Here is a 15695-nt window from a genome sequence, read left to right as displayed (position 1 = left end):
ATTTTTTACGTGCAAAGATATTAATGATTAAAGAAGTGCGTTGGGTTGCATGAAAAAGCAAATGTTTCGTTTAAAACTGAACGAAGGAAATATATAATTTGCATTTTTAACTTACATTGATGTTCCTTTTAGTTAAATACCTAATAATTAGTATTATGTGCAAGATTGATGCTTTTGTATTAACAATATATTTATTGGTCAAATGAAATTGTAAGTCTCACTCTAATACACGTCCAGCCGACTAATACTAGCAAGTTACAGGAGTGTGCACCTGTTTGGATTCAGATTGATATGAATCAAGACCAGTTAGACGGGTAGACTAGAATACAAGGATTTCTTCGATAGGAGACAAGAATGGAAAATTCGAGTCCCGTCTAACTTTAAAATTCAGTTTTGTCATTTTTTGTAGTGTTAGTGTGAGTGTGAGTGTGAGTGTGAGTGAGAGAGTGTGTGAGGGGGGGGGGGGGTCAGGATCATGTGATAATGGAAATTTAACAGCCATCAGATTAGATCATTTCAAGAAAAAGGTCAAGATCTCAACCTAATTAATTAACACAAACTAACTTTTTCCTTCATTCCATGCAACAAATCTAATTTTCTCTCTGCTATCTTCTCCTTCTTCCCCACTATATGTCATCTCTATCCTCTATTCTGCTTATGTACACTGTACGTTTCCAACCTACTTGTTCCGGTATAGAATAACTACTAGTGGGGATGAACCGGTATCCTCCAATCACGTATGCCGGTCTGATGTCCTACAAGATAGAACATGTGAACCAACCTTGGGGGTTGATCCGAAATGCCACTCCGATGCCTAAGTCAGTAAAGGGTAATGGCCGGTAAATCTCAAGCAGAGTATGCTAACCAAGTAATGATTTTAATTACCATAACTAAATTATTTAGAAATAATGAAAATGAATAATTCAATCTTTAATTTAAATAAACTCGTTAAATAAATCAAATTTAAATAAAATTATTATTTTAATAAACATAATTATCAAATAAAATTGCATTATCATAAAAAAAATAAAGTGTAAATAATATTAAACCTTACTAAATAATACTCCCTCCGTTTTTTTTAGATGTAACATATTGACTTTGGGCACTATTCATCCATTACACTTTGACCACTAATTGTTATTTATACATAAGAAAAAATATAGTCATGTGGGATCTTGTTTGATTCGTCACGGTATACACTTTCCAAATATATATTTTTTAGAATTTTTACTTTTATACAATTGGAGATATTATCGGTCAAAGTTGTGCCTCGGCAAATGTGAAAAGTCCAATGTTACATCTAAAAAAAAAACGGAGGGAGTAAAATAAACTTTGAAAATTCGGGGTATTACAGTGATTATGTAACCTTCATTTTTAATCACTAATTAAGGTGATTATCTTGATCCTCCTTATATTTAATCACTAATTAAAGTGATTATCTTAATCTCATTTCAATCACTAATTGGAGTGATTACCTTATTCCTAATAGATTTGTTTAATTCTAAAGGTAAATTATTCATAATCCATTCTTCCCTTTTCTTTCCCTGGTGGAATTGCCCATTTAGGGTAAGACATAAGATCGAACTACGATGGTTTTGATCCACGACTGGATTCCAATTCCGCAATGATTTGTATGTAGTGCAACTTCGGTGCTCAATAACCTACCATGTACAAATGATATATTGGTCCTAAATAAAATAGTTGATGTGTATATCTGCAAATTACGTGATTTTTTTATTTTTAATAGCCACGATTACTTTAAAATGGAAAAATAACGCATTTAGTAAGAGCTCATTCTGTAGAACGGAAGAGGAGACGAGTTCCATACGTCCGCACGTCTTAACGTAAACTCCGAACACTATCGCATGGTATGAAAGACCAATTTTTTTGTTTTTTTAAAAAAAAAGGCCTTATCCATATAAAGTCATCATCGTTTTAGATGATATTTCTTGAAAATTGATTTTAAAATGATTTATTAAATAAATCTATCCCTATTCATATATTAATAGGGTGGTGACTTCAAATTTTTCTAAAACCTATAGTCCAATGAGAGACTTTCGTGGGATTCAAACTGTTAATTAAGAGAGTTAAAAATTGGATACCACAGAGGTCAATAGCTGTGACACCCCTATCTCCTTCCTTGAACTCAATGAAAAACTCATAACCCATGAACTTCAACTCCCCCCTCACCCTCACCCGTGACAACTCTTCTTCCCCACCCCAATCACCTCCTCTACCTGTCACTGTCCTCCCCTCTTCCTCTCAGCCTCGCCCCTCCCTCCCTCCCTTCCCTATATGGTTAGTCCTCCCCCACCTGTAACATTAACCCATGCACGCCTAAACCCTATCTTGGTAAGTGTCAGTAGTGTCGCAACCAAGGTCGCATTGTCTCTTAATGTTAAGTTTTTAAACAACTTCATCCCTCCATAGTCTTCCCCGCACCACCCCGTGCTCCTCGTGCTACCAACACTTCCCTGAACCCCCAAGCCTATGTTGGTACGTCCTCTACTCCCTCCTCCGCCTGGTTCATGGCTAGTGGTGCTAGTCACCACGTCACCAACGACCTCCATAATCTTGCTCTCATTGCTCTATGGTCGTACTAAAGAGCTCATAATTGGTGATGGGTCTTCACTACCTATTTTTATCACATAGGTTCATTCTCTCTCTGTACTCCTAACCATGTTTCTCATGATTTCCGTAATGTTTTATATGTCTTTAATATATCTAGCAATATTCTTTCTATCTCTCAATTTTGCCAAGATGACTCCACCTCTATTGAGTTCTTACTTTCTTTCTTTTTCTCAAGGCGTTTTCCACGAAACAGACCCTTCTCCAGGTCCTCTTAAAGCTGGAGTCCATGAATGGAATTCCGCCACTCCCACAATCTTTTCAAGCATTCGACCCACCACTCAAGATTGGCATCATCGACTTGTACATCCATCCATCTCTATCCTTAGGACTCCAAACTTTGCAAATTTCCAATTTTACGCATTATGAATTTATGATTGTAATTACTGCAATATTAATTCGAGTCACAAATTACCATTTCATGAGTCTAAACTCACCTCCCATGCCCCTCTTGATTTACTTTTTTTTGGATGTATGGACTTCATTAGTTTACTCTTATGATCATTACAAATATTATCTTATTTTTGTTTATCATTACACAAAATATGTACGGTTCTATCCCCTAAAACACAAATCTGATACTACACCAATATTTCAACACTTCCGAGCCTTGTTGGAAAAATACTTCGAACGGCCAATTCTTCGTCTTTACTCTGACAATGGCGGTGAATTCAAAAAGCTCACTCCCTCTCTCCTTGATCATGGCATCACCCATCTCACCAGATCCCCTCATACTCCCAAACACAATAGCTATGCCGAGAGACGCCACAGTCACATTATTGATTCTGGTCTCTCTCTTCTCTTCCATGATCATATCTTTCTCGTATATTGGTCTGCGGTCTTCACTATTACGGTCTATCTCATCAACCGACTCCCCACACACACATAAAACAACCTATCTCTGTATCACAAATTATTTCAATCCCCTCCCAACTACACAAAACTTCGCAATTTGGTTGCCTATGTTATCCTTGGCTTCAACCCTACAATTCCCACAAACTCCAACCACGCTCTACTCCTTGTATTTTTCAAGGCTACTCCCTCACTCAAAGTCCCTACCATTGCCTAGACCTTACTACCCACCACCTCTACACATCTCGACATGTCGAGTTCGTTAAAAACACATTTCTCTATCCTCAACTCATCCCTGCATCTACCACTCACCCCATGCATGATGTCGATGCATGGTGCTCTCTCTAACTCTCTCACATAACGACACACACACCCCAATCCACCCCCACACAAACCCCCTCCCTCGTCTATTGTTGCCCCAACTCCACCCACATCTCTTGCTACCCCCCTCCCCGACTCCCCCTCCATCTCCCGTTGTCTCACCCCAACCGCTCACTCCACCCCCACCCCGTCATTACATGGTCATTCGCCTACAAAATCACATCATTAAACCCCAAATATGTTAACACCGTCACTTTCTCGATATCCTCCATTGAACCCTACACCCTAAACCAAGCTTTAAAAGACCCACGATGGCGACGCCATGCAACAAGAATTTGACGCTCTATGCTACAACCACACATGGAACTCGTTCCCTATCAACCATCTCAAATATTATCAGCAACAAATAGGTTTATAGAGTTAAATACCATCCTGATGGCACCATCAAACAACACAAGGCCCGCCTCGTTGCCAAGGGCTTTTACTAACGCCCTGGCGTAGATTACTCTGAAACCTTTAGGACGGTCATTAAACCCGCCACCGTGTGTGTGCTTCTTTCTTTAGCCATCACTAATGGTCGGTCCTTGCGTTAATCAGACATCAACAACGCCTTTCATCAAGGCACCCTCATTGATGAAGTTCAGATGGCCCAACCACTAGGTTTCCTTGACCCCAACCAACCCTCCTACGTTTGCAAGCTTTCGAAGGCTATATATGGCCTAAAACAGGCTCTCATGGCTTGGTACAATGAACTCAAAACCCATCTCATCACATTCGGATTTCACACATCCATAGCCGACCCCACCTCTCTTCATAGAAACATGATTCTGTGACATTTTATTTAATCGTCTATGTCAACGATATTATTGTTACTAGACCTTCTCTCCCTCATCTCAATGACTGCATCACCTCCCTCTCCAACAGTTTTTCACTCAAAGACCTTGATGCTCTCTCCTATTTCCTTGGAGTTGAGATCACCCCTACCTCAACCGTTTTAATTTGTTTCTCAATCAAAACAAAATATAATATATTAATGGTATTCTTGCCCAAACACAATATGCTTGAAGCATAGTTTGTGAACAACCCTATGTCAGTTGACCCCCACTCACTGCATCCTTAGGCTCACCTCTCCCTAACTCAGCCGACTACCGAGCCATCCTTGGGAGTCTACAATATCTTTCATTTACAAGACCTGTTGCTTAGTTTGTCAACAAACTCTCACAATATGTTCAAAGTCCTATGAAAGGTCATGGGAGTGCCCTCAAGCGTCTTCTACGCTACTTAAATGGCACGGCTCATCATAGTTTACTTCTCTCCAGCAACTTCGTGCTATCCTTCATGTTTTTACAGATGCAGATTGAGCTTGAGATCGCGACGATTATGTTTCCACATCCTGATACATTGTTTATTTGGCCTTACACCCTATCTCATGGAGCTCACATAAGCAACGGGCTCTCTCACGATCTTCCACCGAGGTTGAATTATGTACTGTTGCTGTTACTACTGCCGAAGTGTTATGGTTGCACTCTCTTCTACACGAAATTGGTTATTCTCCTACTAAGTTTTCCACCATTTACTTTGATAACATGGGTGCAACAAACTACTATGCAAATCCGGTTTCCGTTCTCGGATGAAACACCTTGCTATTGTTTTTCATTTTGTGCACGAACAAGTTTGCTTGGACACTATTCGAGTTACTCATATTTCTGGCGATAATCAGTTCATTGACATCTCACTAAACCATTGTCCAAAGCACGTTTTTATCTTTTAGCTGTCAAGCTCGGTCTAACTCTTCGATCGTCCAACTTGCGGGGGCGTGTAAAGGATAAAACCAAGTCTCCTAGTATAACAAACTCTCCTAGTGGCTAGTACCACAAACTCTATCCCAAATACTTCTCCCTTACGTATATTACTCTTCTGTTGTGAATCTTTATCTTTGTTAAATGTTAAATTCTATCTTGTATATTCATACTTATCTTAGAGTTGCAAATGTTGTATCTAAAGGATTGTTCTCTGATAAAATAAATCAAGTAAACATGCAAAACCTCTCGGCACCTCATCTGATCAGATTCTTTCAATCTCAAATCTGGTACTAATTTTTGCTATTACCTCGTCCTTTAACATGAGAAAACTGAATAGAAAAAGAAGCTCCTAACTAGCTGTCAAATGAATCTAACCAATTTTCGAAAGGATGAGTTTTCCTTTACGCCGTGCTGTAGAGAGTAGATAATCCAAGAAGAAAGAGCAGATCTGAAGTCCATGTTCCAATATATAACACACTGATACTGGATACTATTATCCTCAACTCACAAAAAGAAGAACAATATCAATTTCAAGCAGACTAGCACTAAGTGTCATGTCAGCCAAATTTATCTGCAGAATATTATATGCGCACAAGTAACCTGCTGCTGTTTTTATTTGTCAGATAAGAACTACGGAAACCTGATAGATTCATAATACCATAATATGTACATACTAAGTAGTCTTTTTAGCTTCCGAGTTACATTTAAATTAAGTCAATAACTGTGTTATATGAAAATTCAGTTAAGAGACTAGGAAAATACACACTTTCTAATTCATATTTCACCAAGTAAGACCCACTTTCAAGTGCCTATCCTACCAAGCAAGACACACTAAAACTTACTACTATTAGCCTAAGAAATCATGGGGAGAGGAGGAACGATGTTCGATACAACTCTAAATATGTCAACATCCAGAACAGCTGCCTCGTCTTTCTTGCTTACGAGCTTAAAGACTAAAACGTCAAACTCCTCTAGGAAATTCTCGAGGGCAAATTTCTTCCACCCAGTAGAGAGCCCTCCACCTCTACTGCCATAGTAAAATAGACTAGTCACCCATGTTTGATCCTTCACACGAAGAACAATTTCTTGGTTTCGACGAGGGAGATACTTGTGCAGCCAGTTAGCTGGAACGCTCTGCAGAAAAATTGATCGTCAGAATTCAGAACATAATTCTAATATATATACTGAAAAGTGGAAACTGGAGGAGTACGAATATTTGGTGAAGTGTTCACCAAACATGTGAGGAGGCATGTTGGTAATTCTACTATTGGATGGACTATGGAGAACATGCTCCCATTTTAGCACTTCTCAAATTATTAAGATAGACTTTCGTAACATCATTACCAAGAAAAATCTCTTGTAAACACCAGTAGGCCGCATCACTGCAATGAAACTATTTGGTGTAAGTTTCGTGTTTGCCCTTTGCAAAGCGTCTTCTTTCTCCATCTCAGTAACTGCCCTTCTATTCGATATGTACTCCCTCGAGAACCTCTTTCCATCCGAGACTATTTTTGGAAAAAAACAACAAGATTAAGGTTAAACAACAATTAGCTTTCAGAGATTTTCAGAAATGTCCATCAAGATCTATAGTATATCAGTAAGCAAACTCAAGACTCATGAGCTTTTTTCAAGTACAATACTCTTTCTTCAGTTTTTCACCCCACAAGTAATAACGAAAAGACAGAAAAGGATTACCACTTTTGAACACCAGCTTCTTTGAAGATTTAGGAAGATTTTGCTTCTTTCCTCTGCCTCTTTTCACACGAGTTTTGCAAGCACGATCTTCCTCTGCGGAACTCTCTTTGTAATCAGGTCTGATCATCTCCCGTCCTGAAATTTGTTTTAATTTCTTGGCTGTACCTCTTTCCATCAGCTCCTTTTCTACCAGATCTTGCACGTAATGTCAAATATTAACATACAATATCTCGTTGTTTTGAAGAGACAATCTGTAACTGGAAAAATACTCACCATTTTCAGGGGTGTTCAGCTCCTTGTCTGAAATCCACTTTAGTTTGTTGGAGGTATCATCTCTGCTCGGCAACTTTTCTGCCAAATTACGTAAACAAGGTCATCCAGCTAACCATAAATGAATCTAAGCTCCTCAAAATAATTTGCACAACAATGCTGACCAGATTGAGCCTTCATTATGGGAGAATGGTCTATGACCTGGAAAAGTTCTCCATTTTCAATCAAGTTCCTCTCGAAAATCTGACTCGGTTGGATCACAGAAACATCCCCACTTGGCTGATTTTCTGTCACATTGAGTTGCTAAAATAACATTTCAGCTTCCAAATGAGGCATCTTTTAGTTTTAAGAATAACATACCAGATTGGGCCTTTAATGTCTGAGAGCGATCTGCAGCTTGGGAATTTTCACCATTTTCAGGGGTGATCAGCTCTATAGTAGAAATCAGATTCGGTTCTCTAGCAGCGTCATCTCCATTCAAGTTTTTTTCTACCAAATTACATATACATAAATCAGCTTCATTCCATGAAAACACTAGATGACAACACAAAAGGACTTACTAGATTGGGACTCCAATTTGTGGGAATGGTCTTTCTCGGGGAAACTTTCTCCATTATCAGGGGTGATCACATTTATGTGTGAAGCGTGGCTCAGATCCTTGGCTGCTTCATCACTGATTGAATTTTTTTCTGCCAAATCATGTACAAGAACTCAAGAAGTAGTCTAACGAGTTCCAATACTAGCATAAAGGCTAAAGCAGGTTTTCGTCCCAGGAATACAAGTGCTAGGAATTAGGAAGCTTACCAGAAGATCGGACATTTGGTTTAATAGTTGATTTGCATGGCTGCACTCTTCTTGGTCTACCTCTACGTCTGGCAGCTGCATTAACCACGCGTTTTCTTGGAGTTTGGAAGTTCACCTTTTCTCCCGAGCAAGCCACTAGTCCATCTTCTTTCCTGGACTTCTTAGATACAACAAAGGGAGAATCTTCATCACCATCATCCTCAATAACCTCAGTGCTGGATGCTTCCCTTGAACTCCTCTTTTTTACAACTTCAAGGTCCGACTTAGTATGCCGGCATTTCTTAACAAAGTAGGCAGACTCCTTCTCACAGGAACTCCCTTCGTCAATGATTATGACCTCAAAACCCAAGTTCCTTTTATACTTGAACACTAAGAGGCAATTCTCTTTCAGATCATTAGCTTTGACAAAGTCTTTCCATTCATTTCCAACAAAAAGAAGATCGTCGCATTTTAGCAGCTCTATCTCCCATGATGCTCCACCAGGGCCTTTGAGAGGCACTTTATCTGGCAACTGTGTTTTCATGTTTGCAGCAAATTTCTCAGGCAGCACCTGATCACATTCAGATTAATAAAAACAATAGGCTAAAACGAGGCGTATATTCAAGAAGTTTAAAGATTTGCTAGTAATAACTGACAAGGCACCACAAATACACATCATAGAGTTAAACTTCAGTTAAGCTAAAGGCGTACACCACATTGCATGTCTTTGAATAATCTAATTTGAGCCCATACATACAAACCTCTAATTAATTTTAGCACACCTAATATTGTTGGTTTAGCCCAAAAGTATACCACATGCATGTAAAAGTTCAGAAGGTTTAGCAATTTATGTAAACAAACACAGCCATCGTCCACCAACATCAAGTAAATCGCAACCATGAGAACCCAAAAAACAAAATCTCGAAACTTTCTTGTGAGCATAAGCAGCAACAAGCAATGTCCCACATGTGGGTCATCTTGCAAGTGAAATGACCCATGTAAACTACTTATATCCTTCAAATTCTAACCATAGAAGAAAAGAACGGATGCAAACAAAATTTTGTCTCTGATAACCTATCTGACAATGAACTTCTGCAGCATGATAAGTTATAATTAACTCCAAAATAGCAAATTACATAAACTTTTTACAGCAAAATTAGCTCTAAAACAGCACATTACATATAAACTCCAAAAATTTTGTATTTTCTAAACATAACCAAATATAAATAGGCTACATAAGCTTTTATAACAGAAAATACTCATGAAGGATGAAAAGATCATAACTTGCACCCCAAAAACAAAAAAAAACTCACAAGATGATCATGAAAATCTTGTTGTAAGGTCTGACAAAAATGCATTGAGTTGAAATGTTTCCAGTACATCTCCTCTTCCCATGTACTGCAATTCTTACATTCTGAATTCTCCTCCATTTCTTCCTTTTTCCAAACAACAGATTTTTGCTTGAGAGAAGTGCTTCCTAAACAAAAATCAAACAAGAAAAACAAGCACAAAAAGATCACCCATCTAGAATATAACGCAAAGAGGAGAGATAAAAAGAGACGAAAAGGAGAGTTACCTGGGAGGTTGAGCCTAGACGGAAAGTACAACAAAATGAAGGGAAATTAATACTACCCAGTGCCAACTATATGATGAGATGATATCAGACATAAGTAGTACACTTGAGCTATTAGATTGGAAGAGAGAGAAAAAAGAGGGTACGTTGTAAGGTTTTGAGTGGATTATTTAAATTGATGGTAGACTATATGAGACATAGGGTAAAAAGTTAATGTAATAAGTTAATAGTAGGCCTTGTTTGGTTGTATATAGAAAGTCATACTTTCTACTATTTTTCCCATGTATTTGAAATTTTTAGGAAGTGTAAAATTGTGTTTGGTTGATAATGGGAAGTAGATCTTCCTATGGGAAGTTCTACTTACCTAGGGGGACCTAGGTAAGTAACTTCCTCCATTTTGGAGAAAGTAGAACTTCCTAGAAAGTGCAAATTCTTATGGTTTTGCCAACCAAACAACTTCATATACTTCTGCTTCTTAGGAATTTGCACTTCCCATGATTTGTTTTGTCAACCAAACAAGGCCCTAGTCTTTTTTACATACGATGTGTGTATGAATTATTTGGGCGATTATTATTAAATTTCATCTAAATGTAATTTTGAAGGATGTAATTTACAATCATCATTAGTTCTAATTATATATCATGTGGAATAGATGTTGGTATTGTAATTGCATTTCAAAGTTTAGGTAAAATTAAAATTTTATGTATTTGGTTTTGTAATTGATTTGAAAACTGCTTTAGTTATGTTAATTTGTTCTCCAATCATAAACTTTAAATTTCACTATACATATTTTTTTTTAAATTTATTTTAGCTACTTTGAACTTTCTTTGATATACATATTTTAAATTAGGAAGGATTATGATTGAGGAAATCGAAATTTTAATAGGTAATACTTTTTATTGAATGAAGGGCTAAAAAGTCTTTTCAAAAGGGGACATCATAGCTCCCCTTTGACTTATATAATAGAGATAAAATGAAAGTGTAATAATTAAATAGAAACGGCAAAAAAAAGCATAATAATTACAAAGAATGGAAATAGTATGAGTATTTGGGTGTTATAACTTATAAAGTTATAAATTATGAGTTCTCGAGATTAGCGGTATAGATGCGTATAATTTTTTAAAGTTTGGGTGTATTCTGAGCATGGTACACTCAACATTATTATTTTTTACTCATTGCTCTTTAGTCATTTATGGTATACTTTTCTTATGGCTTTTACTGGGGATCCTATACTATGATGAAGGACCCTGTTAGACCGTAACCTTTCGCACGTTAACCCGACCTGTAATTGTAGGCAGACACTCTGAGAGCGGGGGTGGTAAGGACTTTATGGTACATTTGGCTGTTATGAGTGAAGAAAGTGTAGGTAACTTATAGTGAGATGTCAAAATGGCATCTCGCAAGGGTAATAAAATACTTTCATAAGTTAGAGTTACCGATTTAAGTATAAGTTGGTACCAAATCTAAATTAAATTGACACTTTGATACTAAACTAACACTTTTGTACGAAGAAAGAGTTACTTTGTATTGGTATCACGGCATGATTTTATTTTGGTACCAATTTGCATGAGCTTTGTACCAGCTTATATTTGGTACCTCCAACTTATAAAATTACTTTAATACTCTTATGAAATGTCATTTTGGTATCTCACTATGAGACGTCAATCTAAGCTCGAATGAATGTGTATATGTTAAATTAAGTTCAATTTATGTCCCCCTTCTCATTCATCATCAAATTATATTTATACAACCTAAGTAGAGAATCCTACTTCAACTCAGTTTAGGAAGAACAATCATATTCCTAATATACATCACATAATAGAGTCCTAACACCCTCCCTCAAGGTGGAGCGTGCAAATTTCGAATGCCCAACTTGGATAACCTCGGATATGATATTCAAGGCATATTTTCGCTGATTCATAAATATTCCCTGCGTCTCCCTGGCAATTTCAAGACCTACGAGATATTTCAATGCACCTAAATCCTTCAGTTTAAAACAAATTCCAAGGTAAGCTTTGAAGTTTGGTAAAGCTTCCTGATCATTCCCTACAATAATCATATCAGCCACATAGATGAGAAGATTCAGATGAACTTCTCCCCTGGTCAAAGTAAACAAGGAATAGTCAGAATAAGACTGCTTAAAGCCGTAGGCTTTCAGAGCAGTGACTAATTTGGCAAACTAACATCGAGGCGCCTGCTTCTACCATACGATGATTTCTTCATCCTGCACACCATATTAGTGTTCCTTTCCTAAAAGTCAAGAGGAATTTTCATATACACTTCCTCCTCCAAGTCACCATGTAAAAGTGCATTATGGACAGCCATCTAATGAATATCCCATTTTTTTTACCATTGTAATGGTCAGGAAAGTACGCGTTGTAGCTATAGGGGCAAACATTTCATTATAATCAATTCCTTCCACCTAATGATGGCCAAATATAACCAATCTAGCCTTCAACCTTTGCAATTTCCCGTTCTCATCATATTTTTCTGTATAAACCCACTTACTCCACAAAGCCTTCTTATCTGGGGGAAGAGGTTGCAATTCTCATGTGCCTTGATCCTCCAAAACTTTTATCTCAGCTCCCATCGCATAACGCCACCCTTCATGCTTCATAGCTTCTTTAAATGACTTTGGAGGGTGCCTTGCAGTTATTGCTGCTAGAAATCTGCAATGTTTATCTGAAAACTTTTCACAATTAACATCATGTGTAATAGAATAGGGAGTACCTGAGGACGATTCTGAAACGGATGTCTGAGTCGGTGAACTTTTCTTTTTCACTACAATCTGAGTCACATAATCCTGCAACTTTTTATTTGAGATTTTGGTGCGTTTTCGTCGCCCCAAATTAGCTCCATCATCCTTCATACACCCTTCCTATGTGCCAACATCCAAGGCCGCGCCTGCAGGGTTCGGTGCATCAACCTCCGACACACGTGGCTCGGCCTTCGTAGTCGGCGCCACAAAGACCCGTGGCTCGACCTCCTTAATCGGCGCCATCTCCTCAGCTGACGCCACCTCCACATGATTGCCTGCCCCAAGTTCCTCGTTAACATCAACGGGAACTTCAATAATAGGCACAGGCAAGTCCTCGTCGTAAGTCATCCACTCCTGCTTGTCCCTCCACAACCAATTCTTTCACGGGTTCAGACACAGCAAAAGGAAAATTTATTTTCAAGAAACTTTAAATCACGGGAAACAAAATATTTTTTGGTTTCTAAGTCGTATAATTTCCATCCTTTCTGGGTATAAGAATAACAAACAAAAACACATCGACGGCTCCTACTGGCAAACTTATCACCTCCATGAGAAACATTGTAGGCATAATACAAACACCCAAAAATCCTTATATCAGTCATTTTAGGGGGTTTACCAAACAAACACTCATAGGGAGTTTTATAATCAAGAACAACAAATGGAGTTCGATTCATTAAATGACAAGCTGCCTACATACAATCCCCACCAAAATTTTAAAGGTAGGTGATCCTGAAATCTCAAAGCACGTGCCACATTTAAAATATGTAGATGTTTCCTTTCAACTCGTCCATTTTGTTGTGGAGTTTTAGTACAAGAAGTTTCAAAAATAATTCCCTGGTGCACAAAGTATGGTTTAAGGTAGTTAAATTCAGTTCCATTATCACTACGCACGCATTTGATTTTCTGTTCAAATTTGCGATCAATCAAAGCCACAAATAAACATAGTCTCAACTTCCAATTTATTATATAATAAATACGTCCAAACAATGCGAGAAAAAGCATCCACTATAAATAAAAAATATGAAGCACCACAACTTGACTTAATGTGATATTGGCCCCCATAAATCACAATTGAAATAACTCAAAAAACCTACTAGCTCTACTATTACTCTTAAGAAAACTAGTTCTAGGTTGATGAGCATGAAAACAGACATCACACCCATCGTTATTGCAACTACTAACACTAGAAGGACTTACACACGGTAAATGACGTAAATTAAAACTTTATTCGAAGGGTGACCTAAACACTTATGCCAGATATCTATAGATGCCATGACATCCATAACCATGATTTTTACCTTTTGAACGCCCCGGAAAAAGAAAAGTCCATCTTCCTGCTCACCCGCTCCAATCAACTATTCTCGTCCCGGGGTTCTTTAATACGCATAATGTTTTACTGAATTTGCATAACCTAATATTTGGGGAATAGAAATCAAAATACAATTAAGATGAGGCACAAATAAAACATTAGTCAGTTTAAGATCTCCCAAAAGAAGCACATCTCCCTCATGGGTAGCTTTTACAGAACTACCATTTGACAAACCTACCGAGCATCCACTAGTAGAATAAATGCTATTTGCTGCGGTCAAAAAGTGGCCTATTGCGGCGGTTTTGGACGCGCAGCAACTAAGGGGGCAGCAATAGGTATTAATAATATTGCTACGGTTTTAAATCGCAGCAATATCTACAAATATTGATGCGGTTTTTAGGACAAACCGCAGCAATATTTTTATTTATTATCTAGATAACACGGAATATTGCTGCGGTTTTGGGCCAGAAACCGCAGCAATATTCCACAATATTTTTGCGGTTTCTGACCCAAAACCGCAGCAATAGGTCCCGGTACTGGCAAAAAAAATTTTTTTTTCAATTTGCAATTAAATTTGAAATATGAAAACCATACAACTTACCCATTCACTATCCACCAAATTCACACAAACTGAAGATAAATAACATAAGATTAATTACCTTACCCTAATGACTAATTACAATCATAAAAAAACAACCTTACAACTAAATGACTAATTACAAAAATAAAAAAATAACCTTACAACTAAATGACTAATTACAAAAAATATAATAAAAACTAAAATATATTACAAAAAAAATAAAAAACTGATCTGAAAAAAATAACAAATGGATCTGAAAAAAATAACATATTACACAAAAAATAAAGCAGATTACAAAATCAAAAAAATTTCAGACGAATAACTTTTAGGTTACAAACGAATAAAGGAGATTACAAAATCAAAAAAATAAAAACTAAAATATATTACAAAAAATCAAAAAAATCAAAAAAATTCTGAAACAAAATCTAAAAACAGATTTAAAAACGAAAAAAAAAGGCAAAAAAGAAACGAAAAAAAAATGAAAGACGAACGACGAAATACAAAATCCTGCACCTTCCCTAGATAAGAAGAATAGCCGAGACCCATTGCTCTAAAAACGAACGACGAACGACCTACCGGTGGGTGAGGAGGGAGGAAGCGCCGGAGATCTGGAGAGTGAGGGATTAAGGGTTTCGAGTTTTAGGAGAAAAGAAAACCTACCGGTGGGTGAGGAGGGACGAACGAACTCAACGTTCATCCATGAATGAACTGAACTGCCAGTGGGTTTTTGAGGAGGGAAGCTGCAGGGCGAACGAAAAGGAAGAGAGAGATGGAGATTTTCGGGTTTACAAGAGAGAGAGGGAGACCGGAATTTCGAGAGAGAGAGGGAAGAGAGAGAGCGGCTGGGAGAGGGAAGAGAGAGAAGTTGGGAGTATTTTTTAGGGTTAACAAGAGAGAGGGATATATGGGAGGGAGATTTGAAAGAGAGAGGGGAGCCCCACTTAACTCAAATTTAAGGTTTTATTTTTTTGGTGAGATATATTGCTGCAGTTTTTGACAAAAACCGCAGCAATATATTAAAATATTAAGTTTTTAATATATTGTTGCGGTTCTTGTCAGAAACCCCAGCAATATGTCTGGTCAAATGTCAACTTTTTTTCAAACATTTTTCCGTTGAAACAATA

At 37.5% G+C, this 15695-nt stretch overlaps 1 protein-coding gene and 1 long non-coding RNA gene across 4 annotated transcripts; both read right to left on the bottom strand.

Annotated features, from left to right (window-relative positions):
- Positions 1-6234: 6234 nt before the first annotated feature.
- On the bottom strand, positions 6235-10061 carry LOC104891209 (B3 domain-containing protein REM16). Of its 3 annotated transcripts, none has more exons than XM_010676869.2 (10): positions 9928-10061; positions 9665-9828; positions 8373-8922; positions 8129-8257; positions 7929-8057; positions 7733-7855; positions 7572-7649; positions 7299-7493; positions 6948-7108; positions 6235-6737 (listed from the first exon to the last, which is right to left on the bottom strand). In XM_010676869.2, the coding sequence occupies exons 2-10, from the start codon at positions 9779-9781 to the stop codon at positions 6456-6458; spliced, it is 1764 nt and encodes a 587-aa protein (XP_010675171.2). In that variant the 5' UTR covers positions 9782-9828; positions 9928-10061; the 3' UTR covers positions 6235-6455. The 3 variants fall into 3 exon arrangements, with proteins under 3 accessions (XP_010675171.2, XP_010675172.2, XP_048499083.1); XM_010676870.2 differs by having other exon boundaries at positions 7299-7484; XM_048643126.1 differs by lacking the exon at positions 7733-7855.
- Positions 10062-13119: 3058 nt separating this feature from the next.
- LOC125496972 (uncharacterized) lies at positions 13120-15695 on the bottom strand. The gene is made up of 2 exons (XR_007273455.2): positions 15085-15695; positions 13120-14093 (listed from the first exon to the last, which is right to left on the bottom strand). It is a non-coding gene; the product is annotated as an uncharacterized LOC125496972 (long non-coding RNA).

This window comes from Beta vulgaris, chromosome 4 (assembly GCF_026745355.1).
Source record: "Beta vulgaris subsp. vulgaris cultivar EL10 chromosome 4, EL10.2, whole genome shotgun sequence".
NCBI classification, from domain to species: domain Eukaryota; kingdom Viridiplantae; phylum Streptophyta; class Magnoliopsida; order Caryophyllales; family Amaranthaceae; genus Beta; species Beta vulgaris.
The sequence above is the reverse complement of the archived record's forward strand: the minus strand, read 5'-3'. Positions and strand labels throughout refer to the sequence as shown.

Coding starts and splice junctions, on each gene's coding strand:
- LOC104891209 (XM_010676869.2), bottom strand. CDS start 9,781: ATGGAGGAGAATTCAGAATGTAAGAATTGCAGTACATGGGAAGAGGAG. Junction 7,856..7,928: donor GACATTAAAGGCCCAATCTG/GTATGTTATTCT, acceptor TCAATGTGACAG/AAAATCAGCCAAGTGGGGAT. Junction 6,738..6,947: donor TTTACAAGAGATTTTTCTTG/GTAATGATGTTA, acceptor ATTTTTCTGCAG/AGCGTTCCAGCTAACTGGCT.